Consider the following 14696-nt stretch of genomic DNA (forward strand, 5'->3'; position numbering starts at 1 on the left):
GAATGGATACACTGCATATTCACGCATATAAAGGTATTTGTAAATATCTCTTGTCAAAGAGGAAAGCCTGTTAATTGATTGTTGCCATTGAATGGAGTGTTAAAATTTACGTTAAATGACGCATAATTCCTTGTACTCACTCACCATAGGAGGAGATGTGTTAGGTTCGGGCTATATTTAGATAAAAATAGAAGCATTAATTGGAGATCCCACAAAAGAGATATAAGATGGTTTAAATAACCATCGACCAGTCCTGCAAGCCACTGCTAGGCACTTGAATGTGTTTTGATCAGCGGCAATGAAAAAATAATGCAAAGTATCAATGCACACAACGGTTAAATTCGATGATACATAAAATAACAATTTTCCATTTACTATTATGAGTTATTCGGTGTATACGGACGCTAGCCATGATACGCTCAGAATTGCATTCTCGACAATCATTACTTTTGTTGTTTGATTTGAACAAATCTCCTGCAGAACCCCATCAAATACTTTTAGAAGCTTATGTGAAGTGATGTTGCTCCATCATATCCCAATTGTCGGTTTCGGTTTTAATGATTTATATACATACATATACTTTGCGTATGGTGGGATCAGCAAAGCCGATGTCTTCCGACGTTTCTGCCGATGTCTTCCGACGTCAATTGAACAATTTGAACGATGTATGATTGCAAAAAAGTCCTGCAACAGCATTGTTGCAATTCGAAAGGCAAGCTCTGCCGCGTCCATCGTACTCACCAGGCACAGTGCCTTCTAATTAGCCGTTGTTCAGATCGATGTAGCATGGCTTAGTTGAAACGCGGTTTCGAAATGCTGAAGTGGATCGATGATTGGATCGCTTCCAAGCCAATATTCGTTTTGACACATTATCGCCATGTAACCAGAAAGATGGGGGAAGGTTGTCGAAAATGCTTGGAAATATTTTTAATGTGTATTATTCCAGTTTTTCTCAATAAATGCCTTTTTTAAGTGAAAAAATGATCAAAATACATGCAAACACCTAATATATGCTAATCAATATTGATTTGAAAATGGGTAGAGAATCAAGCAGTGGAAAGCAGTGGAATATATTCGTGTCTTCACTCTTCTGTCTTTGATATACGAAATTTTTTTGAAACAAGCGCCGATGATCGCAAGTCGGTTTAAGCTTTCTATTATCATTTTTACTCTTTATTAATCCGGTCTAAAATATAATTCACAAGTGTTGCGTTAAGTACGTATATATACATGTAATAGACTTTAAATGGAGTTCATTGCCACATTTTAAACCCAGGTGCAAGTTGATCCCATCATAGTCATTTACCTAATATCGCATACAAGCTGGTTAAATTCTTTTCCTTACTCATCATCAACATTATCATCCATGTTTGCCATATGTGAGTACGTGTATATGCGGAGATGTCAATACTTCAATTAGAAACTGTCAATCAGTTCTATAGATCTTATGTGTTTTCCGTAAGAATTTCTATAATTTAGATCTAATGTTAATACCTTAACGGTTACAAGGATGCTAATCTTTACTTATTTGAAGTAAATGAGAAATACATACATATTTTTATATATATAATATATATGTATATATATATATATATATATACGCAGGTGGATAGAAAAGTAGAGGTACGTCGTTTTACGTTTTCCTCCTTTTATGTATTATATTAATCAACTATTTATGAAGTAGAAATATTTCCAGGGCTTTAGATATGTGTATGCACTAAATATAATCAAAAAATTTAAAAAATGTTCAGCTCAAAAATGTCAGATGTTTGCAGGCGGACAGCAAAATAGATTTCTATTTTAAAATTTGAAAAAATAAGGTAACATTTTGTACTTAAACAAATAAATCAAGCAATCAAATTTATAGAAATCAGTTCAGACAGTCCATGGCAGGCATAACTACCAGTGTTTTAAAGGACACTTTCGATTTTCTTAGATCTTTTTCTACAATTCTACTTTATTCCTGCAGGAAGTGTGACGCTTTAGTCCTCTCCGAACATTCTCAATAGGCTTGAGATCAGGAAATTGACTTACTCATTCAATGACATTCGAGATAAGCTTCTGGACTCACGCCTTCATCAAATTGAACAAATGTTTCGGATTATTATTCTGATGAAATTTTTATAACAGTGGCATATTTTCTTCAGGATATGATAGCATTACAGTTTCCAAAAAAAATTTTTATGTACAAATCTATCCATAGTGTCTTCTCTGAAATGTATGGCACTGACACCGTCCCAAGAAAAACAGCTCCATCATACCAAAATATATCTTCCGCTTCGCTTCATTGTTTTTCTAGTAAATCGAACGTGGAATTCTTTCTCTTTAGATCGAAGTACACTTCTTCCCGCATCGCTTGCACACACATTTATTTTTGTTGCACCAATTTTTATGGGCTAGAGCAAAGTAAGAAGGACCTTTCGAAGATACTCTTCCTGATATATCAGTTCGGGATGATACAACATTCGCAATTTCATTGGAATGTGCTCTAGACGACTCGAAGGGATCTCGGCCTGCTAAAGTTATCATGCCATCGTTGTTGATTTTTTTAACTACCCCACTCCTTTCAATGCTTTTTTTTTTTGAGGAAGTTATGCGACGGACGCAGTGATGCGGCCGCGATTGATGACTTAGCCGCTACAATGATATGCCCGTCCTATCTAATATTATTATAAACATTAATTCATTGCATAAAGAAACTTTTCGTAACCTTTTACAGCTTCTGTAGCATAGACCTGAAAAAAACGCTTCGCACCTTTTCTTCTATCCGCCTGCGCATACATTTATGAATATAAACGTGTTGGTTCCAAATTTCATATCATTAGTTTCTTGTTATCTACTTGCTAAAGAATCATAGTTTATTCATGTATATTCAGGTGTACCATACTCGGTGTGTACAGTATCGCACTAAACTTATCGCCGAAAGTAAACCGGTGGTGTCGTGTGCTGCTGATCTGTATGCCATTAAAAGACTGGCATGTGCTCATCCCGATCACACTGAGGTTACAATGTACTTGTTCTGTCTTTCTGAACACCAAACAATTCGTAAACCGCTTGGAAGATAGTACATTCCTAGTTTGCCCTTTGATCTGAATGAAAATCCAAGGGAGCTTCAAAACCCATGCCTCAACTATTGTCTTTGCCTCATGGTCTGCTATAGGATAGCCACACATTTACTGAAGCGAAAAAAGGGGCTACTAGTACATACTTGTACACTGCGTATGTCCTTTTTTGTTTCCATTGGACTGCACAATAATTCAGCAGCGGGCAATATTTTCTCAGTGCTCGTTCCTTACGCAATGCCCACACATAGGATTCGCATTGCCATAATATTTACCATACCACATGGCCAATCGTTCTTTACAGGTCAATGTCCACTATAAAGAAGCATCTTTATCCAAACTTTTACCCAAATTCTTCATTACAGAAAAATATTCACACGAAACCTTTGCACCAAAAAACCCTCAATCAAGACCTCGCACCATGCCCTCATAACAAATCCTCAGACTTTTACAGAAAAAACGTACATACCACACTTTCACACCAAACCTCTCTGAAAAAAAAAAACGCTTTCTCAAACCTCTAAAATTCCTCCAAATTTGTTTTGCTACAAACTTGTTATTATAGAGCGTGACAAGTTTTCGTGAATATGCTTATATTATCGTACCCTACTGATGTACATCTATCCAAATATTTAGGTTATTTTGCATTTACATTAGATCTCATTTATCTATCATATAACTTCGTGATTGCAATTATATGATCATTCTTCACAACAAACCACAACAAAAAAACGCTCGTATCTGAAGACTTTCACATCAAACCATCTTTCCCACCGTAAAATCTACACACCGAACCTTCACAACTAACCTTCACCCCGAACAAATCGTTATGCCACAAAGACTTTACACTAAACTTTTACATTAAAAGATCTTCACTGCAAGCCTTCACACAATAAAAGTCTGACACCAAAAAGCCTTCACATTAAGATCTCTCACAGAACCTTCATAACAAAAAAAAAGCGTATAATTCAAAAAACTACTCTACGATGTTTTTGACTAATCCCATACACAACATAAGTGAAACAAAAACATTATAGTGCACCACGGTCCATCATTGAACAATCTACACCACTTCATATAATAATCTTTGTGAGAGAATGTGTTCGAAAAAATTGCCCGATTCAAACCGTTTCCAATAGCGTTCGTTCTTCGGCCAAACCATGTTAGTGTACAAAATTGCCCCAAAATATCTCAAAAATTGTTGGTTGAACACATGCATAGACTACGGGCACGGCAGACGGGCAAGTACTTGTGAGTGTTAAATACATCCCCGCAAAAATTAGATACTCTTGTATCACAAATTTCTTAACCTAGTACACGCGTAAGCATCCGCAAGCATTTGATCTTTATCGTGTAGAATTTTTTTAAAAAGTGCTATAAATAATGTATATACTGCATATATAGCTTTAGTTCATTAGTGTGGAACAGAACAAAATTGGAAATTGCAAGCCTGCAACAAAAATTTGTTGTATGTGCTGATATGAAGCGAAGACAAATTTTGTGCGTATTTTCCAATGAGAATTAAAAATAATTTTCAATAATAGTTTTCTTGTTCACTTTGTACAAAGAATTTACATAAGAATTTTATTTAAGAAAGGAGAAAATAAGAGTATAAAATAGGAAAATAGTGTAATTAATTTTTCCGGACTGATTTTGTTGTATCTCTATTGGCAAATGTTCCATTCCGTATTCTTAATTTTTCAAAGGCAGTGTTTCTATAACTAGTTTTTTATTTTCACTTGCATATGCCAAAGTTGGAATACGTCTGTGGAAAATATGTACATGTAATTTTGTTGAGCTGCTTGCAGTAAATAAAAGGAAATTGGTAAAATTTTGGATAAATAATTTAGCTGAAATGGCGTCGCTAGAACCCGCACAAAATAAAACTTGGGATTTGTCATTGTACGAACTGCAACGAAAACCTCAAGAAATAATAACTGATAACACTGAAATTGCCGTTTCGCCAAGAAGTCTACATAGTGAGCTTATGTGTCCTATATGTTTGGATATGTTAAAGAAAACTATGACCACAAAGGAATGCTTGCATCGTTTCTGTCAGGATTGCATAATAACTGCTTTACGATCAGGTAATAAGGAATGCCCCACTTGTCGTAAAAAGTTAGTGTCAAAGAGATCATTGCGACCTGATCCAAACTTTGACTTATTAATTTCAAAAATTTATCCCAGCCGAGAAGAATATGAAGCTATTCAAGAAAAGGTAATGGCGAAATTTAATCAAACGCAGTCTCAGCAGGCTTTAGTAAATTCCATTAATGAAGGCATCAAATTACAAAGTCAAAACAGACCACTGCGTTTTAGAACCAAGGGCGCTGGAGGCCGAGGTGGTAATCACAATAGTTCGCATATTCACAACGTCTCTAATGAAAGTAACACCAACGGCAATGAAAGTGACAATAGGGATAGTGGAGCAGGAACCAACAATTCAAGTAATGCACCTTCGTCGACACATTCCAATACTACAACGACGACTACTACCAGCGTGTCAAGTGGAGTGCAAGGTGCAGGTGCTAGCACCTCAGCCAATCGCTTGCAACAAGATGATGGGGCCTCTAATCCGCCGTCGGTGCGAAGTACTCCATCGCCGGTACCATCTAATTCTAGTAGTTCGAAACCTAAACGGGCTATGTCAGTTTTGACATCGGAGCGCTCCGAAGAATCTGAATCCGATTCGCAAATGGACTGTCGCACCGAAGGTGACTCCAATATTGACACTGAAGGCGAAGGCAATGGAGAGTTAGGTATTAATGATGAAATAGAACTAGTTTTTAAACCACATCCCACCGAAATGGCGGGAGATAATCAGCTCATGAAAGCCTTAAAGGAAAGCTGCATTCGATATATAAAGACAACAGCGAATGCTACTGGTAAGACGAATGAGTTTCTAATCAGTAAACGAATTTGGGCCCATTAATCTGCATAATATTTTTATAGTGGATCATTTGAGCAAGTATTTGGCGTTGCGTTTAACTTTGGATTTAGGTTCCGAGCTCCCAGAAGCTTATCGCATGTTAAATTTTTGCATTTATATAGCACCTCAGCCGCAACAGTTGGTCATTTTGAATGGCAATCAAACTCTACATCAGGTCAACGAAAAATTTTGGAAGGTAAGTATCATAACCTGAAAGAATGAAACAATCTTTTTCTCAATATCAGCCGGCGAGGCATAGTGCACGATCTTAGTCAATCAGAATGATACGTAAAGTTCTGTGCACATTTGTCAAGTGGAGCATGCTTCCAATACATCGGACGGCTTGATGTGATCTTCTTATAAGTTACACACGTAAACGCGTTTTGTTTCTTTTCAGGTAAACAAACCCATGGAAATGTATTATTCGTGGAAAAAATCCTAAATGTTAGGTCATGTGATCTTTGATATTAATTAGCGTATTAACCCCTTAAGACCAACGCTAAGCTCGTTTTGAAATTATAATTTTTATTTATATGTAGTATATAAAAATAATGCCATAAAGGCATGACATGATAAAATGTAATTATTGCGGAGAGTCACTCTAGGCGTGGTCGAACATTTGCTTAACAAAAGGAATGCCGAAACAATAAAATATTTAAACTATTAAAGCAGAAGTGACTAGATGCTCTATCATAATCTTAACCCCAAAAGCTTATAATTGGATAAATGGGTAATAAATAAAAAAGATTTATATAAATTTTTAATGCAAAATTTATTAAAAGTACTTAAGCGGGTAGTTATTCGTTGAAAAAAATTTGATAGGACGCGATAAACTTCAAGATCGACTTTTATATAATGCATTACGTCGACAAAAGCTTATAGAAATATATAAAAATTATATTTTTTTGTCTTCTTAATTCTAGGGAAATTTAGTGAAGTCTTTTGGAGCGAGAGTGTTGAATGAATAATATTTAAATATTGATTAATAAAAAACGTACGCCAGAAAGCAGAATTTAATATCGAAGCTCTGTGCTCACATTAAACATTTCCATTAAGTTGACGAAAGCATTAAAAAATCATGTTATCTGGTTAAGTTTACTTAGGATGGCGGCTTTATAATTTTTATATTCTTGGCTACGTTCAATTTTATTTCGGCATTCCCCCTGAATGCGTAATAAACACCGATTAATATTATCACAATCACCGGTGCGTATTTGATTCCGGAGATCTCTTTCTAAATCATAGGGCAAACCTAAATCACTTAGTTCGTCCAACTCGTCTAATGTGAGAATTTTGTCGTCTTGCAGCATATATGCACCACACTGTTCATAAACGTCGAGATATTGTTCCGTTATGTTTTCGCCACATCGAGATTGTTTCAGAAAACTCTTAAATATTTTTACAGCCCGGTGATCTATTAAAGTAGCTTGGACATTCAGTTGATAAAGACGTTGGACTTCTTCCTCTGTCATTTCTTGACAACCACAGAAGCATTTCAGCAAGCGCTTCACAGTAACCTGTGTGCATACGAAAGAAAGTCACGAAAGCTATTCTTATTCAACTTAAAAATACTGTAGGCAAGATTATCTTTACCTTGCAAGAAGTCATAATTGCTTTTCTTTAAAGCAGCAGATATTTGTTGATTAGTAATATGATTTGATCTTGCGCAATGCAAAATTATTAACTTCTGTTATTTGTGTTTAGTCGCAAACATAAAGCGGCTTTTTTGCTCAAAATAAATGAACACTTGAAAGATATTTATATAATTGTTTACAGTTTCTACATCGTCGTTTGTATCATAGGATATACTTCTGCATTAACTCAATATTGTATGTAAAAGATATCGAGCTTAATAGTCTTGATGTGCCAAAAGCAAACATGCCTTTCTTATGAAAGATAATTTCGACAGTAAAACCAAATTTGCTCCCAATTCAGATTACAACTTTTTATTTTTTTTGGCTCAATTATCAGCTGATCTACATTTATGTTGTCAAAATAATTCTAAACAAATATTACGTACTACGTGTTATGCAACCCTGTATTAAATATTTAAGCATATGAAATAAAGGCATAAAAAGTATTGTGTTTACATATTTTTCGCACAGAACAAATCAACCTTGCTGCTGTTGTTTTTATTATCACTTTTGAGAAATTATTTGGAAGATTAAAGTGAGTATTTTAATAATATTAGAAATCAAGTTTAAAATTCGTCTATTTGAATAGTAGACATGGCGGCCAACCGCGCGCGAAGGATAAATGCCGGCGTAAGAATCGGGAAGCTTTTGGATGACGAAGAGGAAGATGAATTTTATAAAACCTCTTACGGTGGCTTTGAAGATGAAGATGATCATGACCAGGATTATGTGTAAGAGAAGATAAGAAAGAAATTTTGCTTCCATCTTCATATCCTATTATCATGCAGTCAGAAAGATGAAGAAGAAGACATAGTGGATTCCGATTTTAGTATAGATGAGAATGATGAGCCTATATCCGACCAAGACGAAGAAGACGTTAAAAAGCGAAGACGTACGGGAGTGCAAACAAAAGCATACAAGGTTTTAAGAATCCATATAATAGTCTTTGCTCTATTAATGTGTAACCTTTGGTGTTTTAAAGGAGCCTAAGCCTGCTAAAAAAGAAGATAAAACTTATGGAAGTCCCTCCAAGAAAAAGACTGGCCCAGGAAGAAAAAGGAAAGCGCGAGCAAAGTTTACCGTCTTAGATTCAGGGCGTAAATCTATAAGAGCTTCCACTGCTATTAAAACTCAAGCTACTAAGATTCGTTTAAAGGAAATGGACGATGCTCGCAAAAGAAAGAGAAGAGCAGTTAGAGTAGAAGAGTATATGCCTACACAAGAAGAACTACTAGAAGAAGCAAAAATTACTGAAGAAGAGAATATAAAGTCACTAGGTAAGAAAGTTAAGTTTAAGCGACAACTATGAATCAAAAGAGGATTGATCTCTTCGCCAGGTACACCAAACGTATTTTTTTTTTAAATCAATAAAAAAAGGAATTAAGTGGCCGAAAAGTGAAATGAAATAATAGGGCCAACGTATATTCAGGCCAATCGAACCTTAAGTTTTCACAATTCAACAGAATCGAATTCTAATTTTCCCCGTTAACGGAATCGGAGTCTAATTTCTCACGCTTTAACAGACTCGGACTCTAATTTCTCACGCTTTAACAGACTCTAATTTCTCACACTAACAGAATCGGACTCTAATGTGTATAATTTTCTATGTTTCTAACTATATTTATAATTTATACCATTAAAATGTGAGGCCTATACATCCATCTTGTTGATATCTCCGGCCCTCAAATAAGGTATACATAAGGACTATTTAAATGCAGATAGAATGATTATGATACGCAGGAGTTTTGTGTTTAACAACACATTTAAAAACTTGAAGCCAACGATCAGCAGAAAGTACCAAATTTTGAACGATTGAAAAAGATTCAGTTCAAGCCATACACGCATTTCACGTATATCATTCAGAGCCGATTTTCAGGTAGATTTTGTGATAAGCTTGTAAAACATGTCAAATTCGCTGTGTGTTTTGACGGTAGCTTAAAAGCAACGGTTGGATGGATTTTGTAAAAAGAGGCAGGTGAGATTTTTTGTGTAGTCATTATTCAACCACTGAGATGTAACGTTTTGAATAAAGTGTATTGCTTTTTTGGGAGTATATGTGCTGGTCAAAAATCTGACGATCTATCTAAGATTTCCGAGCAAAATAGTCAATTAAACTGGGACATCCAGACAAAATAATGGTAATTCTCGATCGATTCGTGGATTTCGAGCATAAATATACATACAAGTATAAATATTTACAAGACATATGTGGTGTCAGGGAATATAAAATTTGTATCATCTTTTTCAAATGGGATTTTTATGGCATGGCAAATGGCATGTAATCCAATAAAGTTTGGGGATGTGTCTTCAGTCATTTCCAACTTGTAAGATCTATTAGACTGACATTCTATTATCCAGAACTTAGAAATATACTTATTGTAATCAGTGTCATATATTCCCCATTCGCGAAAATATTTCAAGAAAAGAATGCTATTTTTTTCCTTAAAAATTTTATTAAAAAGAAGCACCACGTTTTGAGAATAGAGAGAGAGCAGAGACGCTTTCAATAAATTGCAACACTTTATCCTTTTTTTAAGCTCCTGTATTCTCCGTTGAATATAAAAAGCAATGTGGAATGTTTGTTATACAAACATGCAATCTCTGTTAACTCTATAAATTTACTAAGGAGTCTCTGTTAAATATAGAAATCTATAGGTAATCTCTGTTGAAAATATCGTGTGCTGAGAATAGGAAGAGAGAAATGTCTAGAGTTACCCGTCAAAATATGACGTTCCGAAAAAGCCTCATTGTTCCGCAGTTATTGTGATAGAAACTAAGACTTTTGTACGGCAATCATACACAGAATGTGGTTACAGCTGTTTTCGTAGCGCAGATTTTGGCTTTAATGGACCAAATTAGCTTGAAAGGATTGTTGACTAACTTGTCCTAAATGCATACTCTCTAGCATCATTAGAAGGGATTACCTCTATTTACATATGAAATCGAATTTGATTGCAGAAAAGTTTCAAAAAATGGAATTGGAAAAGAAAAAAACCCGCCCAACTAAACGTCTGTTTTTGGGTCCGATAATACGTTACCATTCCTTGGCAATGCCTGTTGTACGTAAACAAACACGTGGCTGTAATACTGGTTTCGACTCAAAAGATCCGAGATCAAAATGTGAACGAACGTTTATTTCATTTGAAAATGATTTGGATGACAAGGTTTTTCAAAGCATCTTTAAAGTCAAGAAATTGCCAAAAAATGCCGGTTACCTTTGTTCCATCACCAAGTATGAAAGGAAAAGATATAATTAAAAATTTAATACTCAATTCTTATACACTTTTAAGGTTACCAGCTCGTTATTTCGATCCTGTCACCCAGCAGCCTTATTACAGTATACAGGCCTTCAAAATTTTACGCGAAGCCTACTATATGCAATTGGAGGAGCGCGGTAATACAGATAACCCACAATTGCAAAAATGGTTAGAATGGCGAAAATTAGTTAAAGAAAATCGTCTAAAATCTGCAGCCAATACAAGCTAAATATCAAACCTTCAAATACCAAAAATTGATTAAGCAGCTAGAAAGCTATTCCATTACGTTCATTACTTTTATTTTACATTGTTTGAATAATAATAAGATTGGTATTTTTATCGGACAATAGCGCAGATACTCCTAATTTTTTTATTTTTTTTTCGATTTGATGTGTTACATTTAATGTATGTAGCCACATAATAAGAATGTATGTTGATTTGTAAGAAATTGATATTAAAAAAAAGAATAATAATAATAAAATACATTTTATTTTATTGTGGAAATCTATTAATTTGAAAAACGTCAAGTGGCAATTTTGCTTGAGCTTCGACATTTATTTTAAAAAGGCTTATCACTTCTTAAAATTTTTTTATAAAATAATCTTTTGAAGCTATTGCAGCGGCTGATTTTTCTGGTCCAGTTTTAAGCTTTGATAAATTAGAAAAAAAGTATCAAGAAGAATTTCAGCAGCTTTACTCTACTCTTCACGGCGTCCAGCACCAATCCTATCATTTCATATTCTACTTTCACTGTGTTCTGACTGAGTAGGACCCCAAGTGGCGGCTGATAAGTGTATCTTTCCGATCTTCTAAACTTACAAAGGTTTTCTCTGTTTTTGTCGGTTTCATTGACCCTTTCTGACGTCATCCACCCTATTGGTTCTCTGGGTAAGTCGGTTGTTGTAGCAGCAAGAAGGCCAAAACTTGTCCGTCACGTAAGTGACAGATGTGGTTCAAAAGGAGGCAGTTAGATATGGTTCTAAAGGAAGACGATTTTGACAAACTTGCAAAGGCTCATGGTGCGCTAAAATGTAAAAGTTATACATTGTCAGATAATGCGAAGAAAAAAATTTGCTGAAAGTTGTCTTGTGACGAACACATGTCTGTGAATGTTAACAGCACTGCTTCAAGACCAACAAACCCCAGCTTAGCTCTGAAGACGACCAGAAATTATGACAATGGAACTTCTGCTGCTCTTTGTAATGTTGACAACTATCTATCTGGCCGCGAATAAATCAAGCACTTCTTCTGAGCAAGACGTCCTTTATAACAGCGACGTTACGTGTTCATTAACGTATGTGGAAACGAGGACGCTCAAAGAATCCTTCTTACCTCTTACTGTCTTCTTCGAATATATTAAGAATTTCGATTGGCGATGGCCGGGATTGGCCAAGGTTCTTGTTGACAACGTTCAGAGTGAGAATAACTTTTAGAGAATAATGACTTTTCTTCAAAACGTGCAAAGGAATTTCACCGAGAGATTTGATATTATTCGCAATACATCCATGAAAGAAAATGACAATGAAAAATGCGAAGTCCGAAATTGAAAGTCAGTCAATAGACGATTTCGACGAGACCACCCCAAGAACAAAAATTTCATCCCTACCAACAGTATTAAAACTGGCTTTACAAATATGTATTTAAAAGAGCTTGCCTTCACTATTTCCAGTGGAAAAGTGGCTGGGAACAAAGCCGTAATGCTCGCTGCAGATATCTACAAAGCCTTTGAAAGTGTCGATCTGTGGAAACTTAGAAAGTTCTTTAGAGATTTTGCAATTCCACAATACCTTAGACTCTAGATCTTAAACTTCGTCTCATCTCACGGTCTAGTTATGGGCTCGGATCCGGTTGAAGTCCTTGGAGATCTGCCACGTGGCAGCTGAGCCTCATTCTTTTCAACCTATACACTCCTAGTCTGCATCGGCTGCAGGATAACAGAACCCATATATTTCAATACGTGGACGATTTTTTACTTGTGTCGGCAGGATTTTTTCTCGACGAGGCAGTTTGCAGCCTTGCTAACAAGGCCAGTCTTCTCTGTGAAGCTTGCGCTGACTTAACAAGGTTTTCAACCGGAACAAATCTAAGAAAGTTATTAATAACTCCATTAATGGTACTAGGGTTAATCAAGCGTCAACTTTCAAATTCCTTGGCAGGATTGTTAATGCAAATCTGAGAACTGTCAGTTTTGAAGAAATGTTGGCAAACTCATGGCAAAGTACACTTTCCCCACAGAAAGCTTTAAAAGTGCACAAGTCCCTTAGTCCGATCGAAAATAGAATATGCCTACTCCACTTTATGTAATTTTTCAGATTACATAATCAAAAAATACAGACTTTTCAACATTCACTTCTAAGTCTCTAGCAGTTACACAAGGTTGTAACAGAAATTTAATGATATTTTCAACAAAGTCAACACCATCCCCGTCTGGACTCATTTCAAATGTAAAAGCGATGTAAATATCCTCAAATCTATTCTAAATTCTAATTCTAAAAGGGATTTGCGTCACTTATGTCTTCGAGCTGTATGTTTGCAAAAATTAAACTTCTACTTAGAAATCTGGGACTATCTTACACTTTTATTAAGCTTCTTGCTAACCGACAGGTTGTGGCTTTTGCTAAATCCAAGACCATAAAAAAATTCATTATCTTCCCGGATAACAAATCGTTGTTGATGTTAATCAAAAACAAATATCTGTATAGTATGTATGTTTTCAAAATGAGCGATATTTTAAATGATCCATTGTTTGAAGAATGTCATTTGATCTGGTTACAAGCTCACTGCGAGACTCAGTTTGATGGTACAATCCTTTTCATCAAGTATCTTTCCAGTGATGCTCTCTGTCTAATTCGGAAAAACATTATTCAAGAATGGAAGGATGAGTATCATGAAATCGCTCAGGAAAAAAATGGTCGTCTTTTTTTATAATATCCAACTTTTCCTGACCTTTCAGCCTCTGTCGGATGACAAATTTACAACATGGGAAAGTAAAACACTCAACACACTTATGACCAATCACACATATGATAACCTCTACTTAAAAATGATCGAGGAAATTCTATTTGATATCTGTGATGGATTGGGTTAATCCATCTCTGTTCAACATACCAAAAAAAAAAAAAAAAATATCTGTGATGGATGCAATACTGCAGACTCAGTCAAGTATCTACTTTTTAAATGCAGAAGGATCGACAGTAACTAACTATCGGTACATATTTATCGCTTAAGAACTACCAGAGCCTGATTTTCTGGTTTTTTGCTGCAATTCACCCAAACTGTCCTTCCCAAATTCGCAATCAATGGAAAAAAAAAGTATATTTGCTTCGGCTTTCTACGACATTCTTAACCGATACAACATCAAATATTTGATAATTTTGCTGGGGGATGTGCACCAAACTACGATCTTTTTAATTTATATTTCGAGTTTCTCGATTCTTCGAAAGGAACAGAATCAGTTCTAACTTTTAGGCGGTGGGTATAAACATTTAAAATCGTGAAATGGTTATGTTTCAAAAATATCCTGGCCTGCTTTCCGCAATTGAATAGGAAATAATTATGGTAACATTTAAGAATCATACTGTAATTGTTAAATGAGTGTATCCTCGTCTTGACCTTCGTAAACCATTAATAAAGAATGCTGCGACGGTGAACGTCCCATACCACCTAAAGAACCGTCAGGAGACAATAAACCAGTTTGTAAGCTATTCGTGTCACGATAACCCGATGTTGATGATGTTTGGGAAACAGAATCCCAAGAAATTTCGCCAATGGTTTTCGGATGCTCTTCCTGCGATGCTACCTAAAAAATGATCGT

At 35.5% G+C, this 14696-nt stretch overlaps 4 protein-coding genes across 16 annotated transcripts in view; 2 read left to right on the plus strand and 2 right to left on the minus strand.

The window, feature by feature from the left end:
* The first annotated feature begins 4840 nt into the window (after positions 1-4840).
* Positions 4841-6649, plus strand: LOC119638790 (E3 ubiquitin-protein ligase RING1). The gene is made up of 3 exons (XM_038035813.1): positions 4841-5947; positions 6015-6187; positions 6389-6649. The coding sequence occupies exons 1-3, from the start codon at positions 4918-4920 to the stop codon at positions 6431-6433; spliced, it is 1248 nt and encodes a 415-aa protein (XP_037891741.1). The 5' UTR covers positions 4841-4917; the 3' UTR covers positions 6434-6649.
* Positions 6650-6941: 292 nt separating this feature from the next.
* Positions 6942-7878, minus strand: LOC119638792. The gene is made up of 2 exons (XM_038035816.1): positions 7585-7878; positions 6942-7508 (listed from the first exon to the last, which is right to left on the minus strand). Exons 1-2 carry the CDS (start codon positions 7597-7599, stop codon positions 7068-7070), a joined length of 456 nt encoding a protein of 151 aa, XP_037891744.1. The 5' UTR covers positions 7600-7878; the 3' UTR covers positions 6942-7067.
* Positions 7879-8054: 176 nt separating this feature from the next.
* On the plus strand, positions 8055-11334 carry LOC119638791 (vacuolar protein sorting-associated protein 72 homolog). Of its 2 annotated transcripts, none has more exons than XM_038035814.1 (6): positions 8055-8160; positions 8215-8356; positions 8414-8546; positions 8608-8902; positions 10584-10857; positions 10916-11334. In XM_038035814.1, exons 2-6 carry the CDS (start codon positions 8220-8222, stop codon positions 11109-11111), a joined length of 1035 nt encoding a protein of 344 aa, XP_037891742.1. In that variant the 5' UTR covers positions 8055-8160; positions 8215-8219; the 3' UTR covers positions 11112-11334. The 2 variants fall into 2 exon arrangements, with proteins under 2 accessions (XP_037891742.1, XP_037891743.1); XM_038035815.1 differs by having other exon boundaries at positions 8061-8160; positions 8218-8356.
* Positions 11335-12655: 1321 nt separating this feature from the next.
* The window catches only part of LOC119638788 (protein unc-80 homolog), a 29859-nt gene continuing 27818 nt past the window's right edge, over positions 12656-14696 (minus strand). For 9 of the 12 annotated variants that reach the window (XM_038035805.1, XM_038035803.1, XM_038035802.1 and 6 more), the window contains one exon: positions 14469-14681. In XM_038035805.1, the coding sequence (XP_037891733.1) occupies positions 14469-14681 (213 nt within the window). Of the gene's footprint in view, positions 14682-14696 lie in introns of all 12 variants that reach the window. The other 3 variants (XM_038035811.1, XM_038035812.1, XM_038035801.1) reach the window with 1 other exon arrangement.

Source organism: Glossina fuscipes, unplaced genomic scaffold (assembly GCF_014805625.2).
Source record: "Glossina fuscipes isolate IAEA_lab_2018 unplaced genomic scaffold, Yale_Gfus_2 109, whole genome shotgun sequence".
Lineage (NCBI taxonomy): Eukaryota > Metazoa > Arthropoda > Insecta > Diptera > Glossinidae > Glossina > Glossina fuscipes.

What these genes read in the sequence shown, in the direction of transcription:
- LOC119638790 (XM_038035813.1), top strand. Translation starts at nt 4,918, where the DNA reads ATGGCGTCGCTAGAACCCGCACAAAATAAAACTTGGGATTTGTCATTG. An exon ending in GACAACAGCGAATGCTACTG is followed by an intron (nt 5,948 to 6,014) that starts GTAAGACGAATG and finishes ATATTTTTATAG; the next exon opens with TGGATCATTTGAGCAAGTAT. An exon ending in TCAACGAAAAATTTTGGAAG is followed by an intron (nt 6,188 to 6,388) that starts GTAAGTATCATA and finishes GTTTCTTTTCAG; the next exon opens with GTAAACAAACCCATGGAAAT.
- LOC119638791 (XM_038035814.1), top strand. Translation starts at nt 8,220, where the DNA reads ATGGCGGCCAACCGCGCGCGAAGGATAAATGCCGGCGTAAGAATCGGG. An exon ending in AGAGAATATAAAGTCACTAG is followed by an intron (nt 8,903 to 10,583) that starts GTAAGAAAGTTA and finishes ATTTGATTGCAG; the next exon opens with AAAAGTTTCAAAAAATGGAA. An exon ending in TACCTTTGTTCCATCACCAA is followed by an intron (nt 10,858 to 10,915) that starts GTATGAAAGGAA and finishes TACACTTTTAAG; the next exon opens with GTTACCAGCTCGTTATTTCG.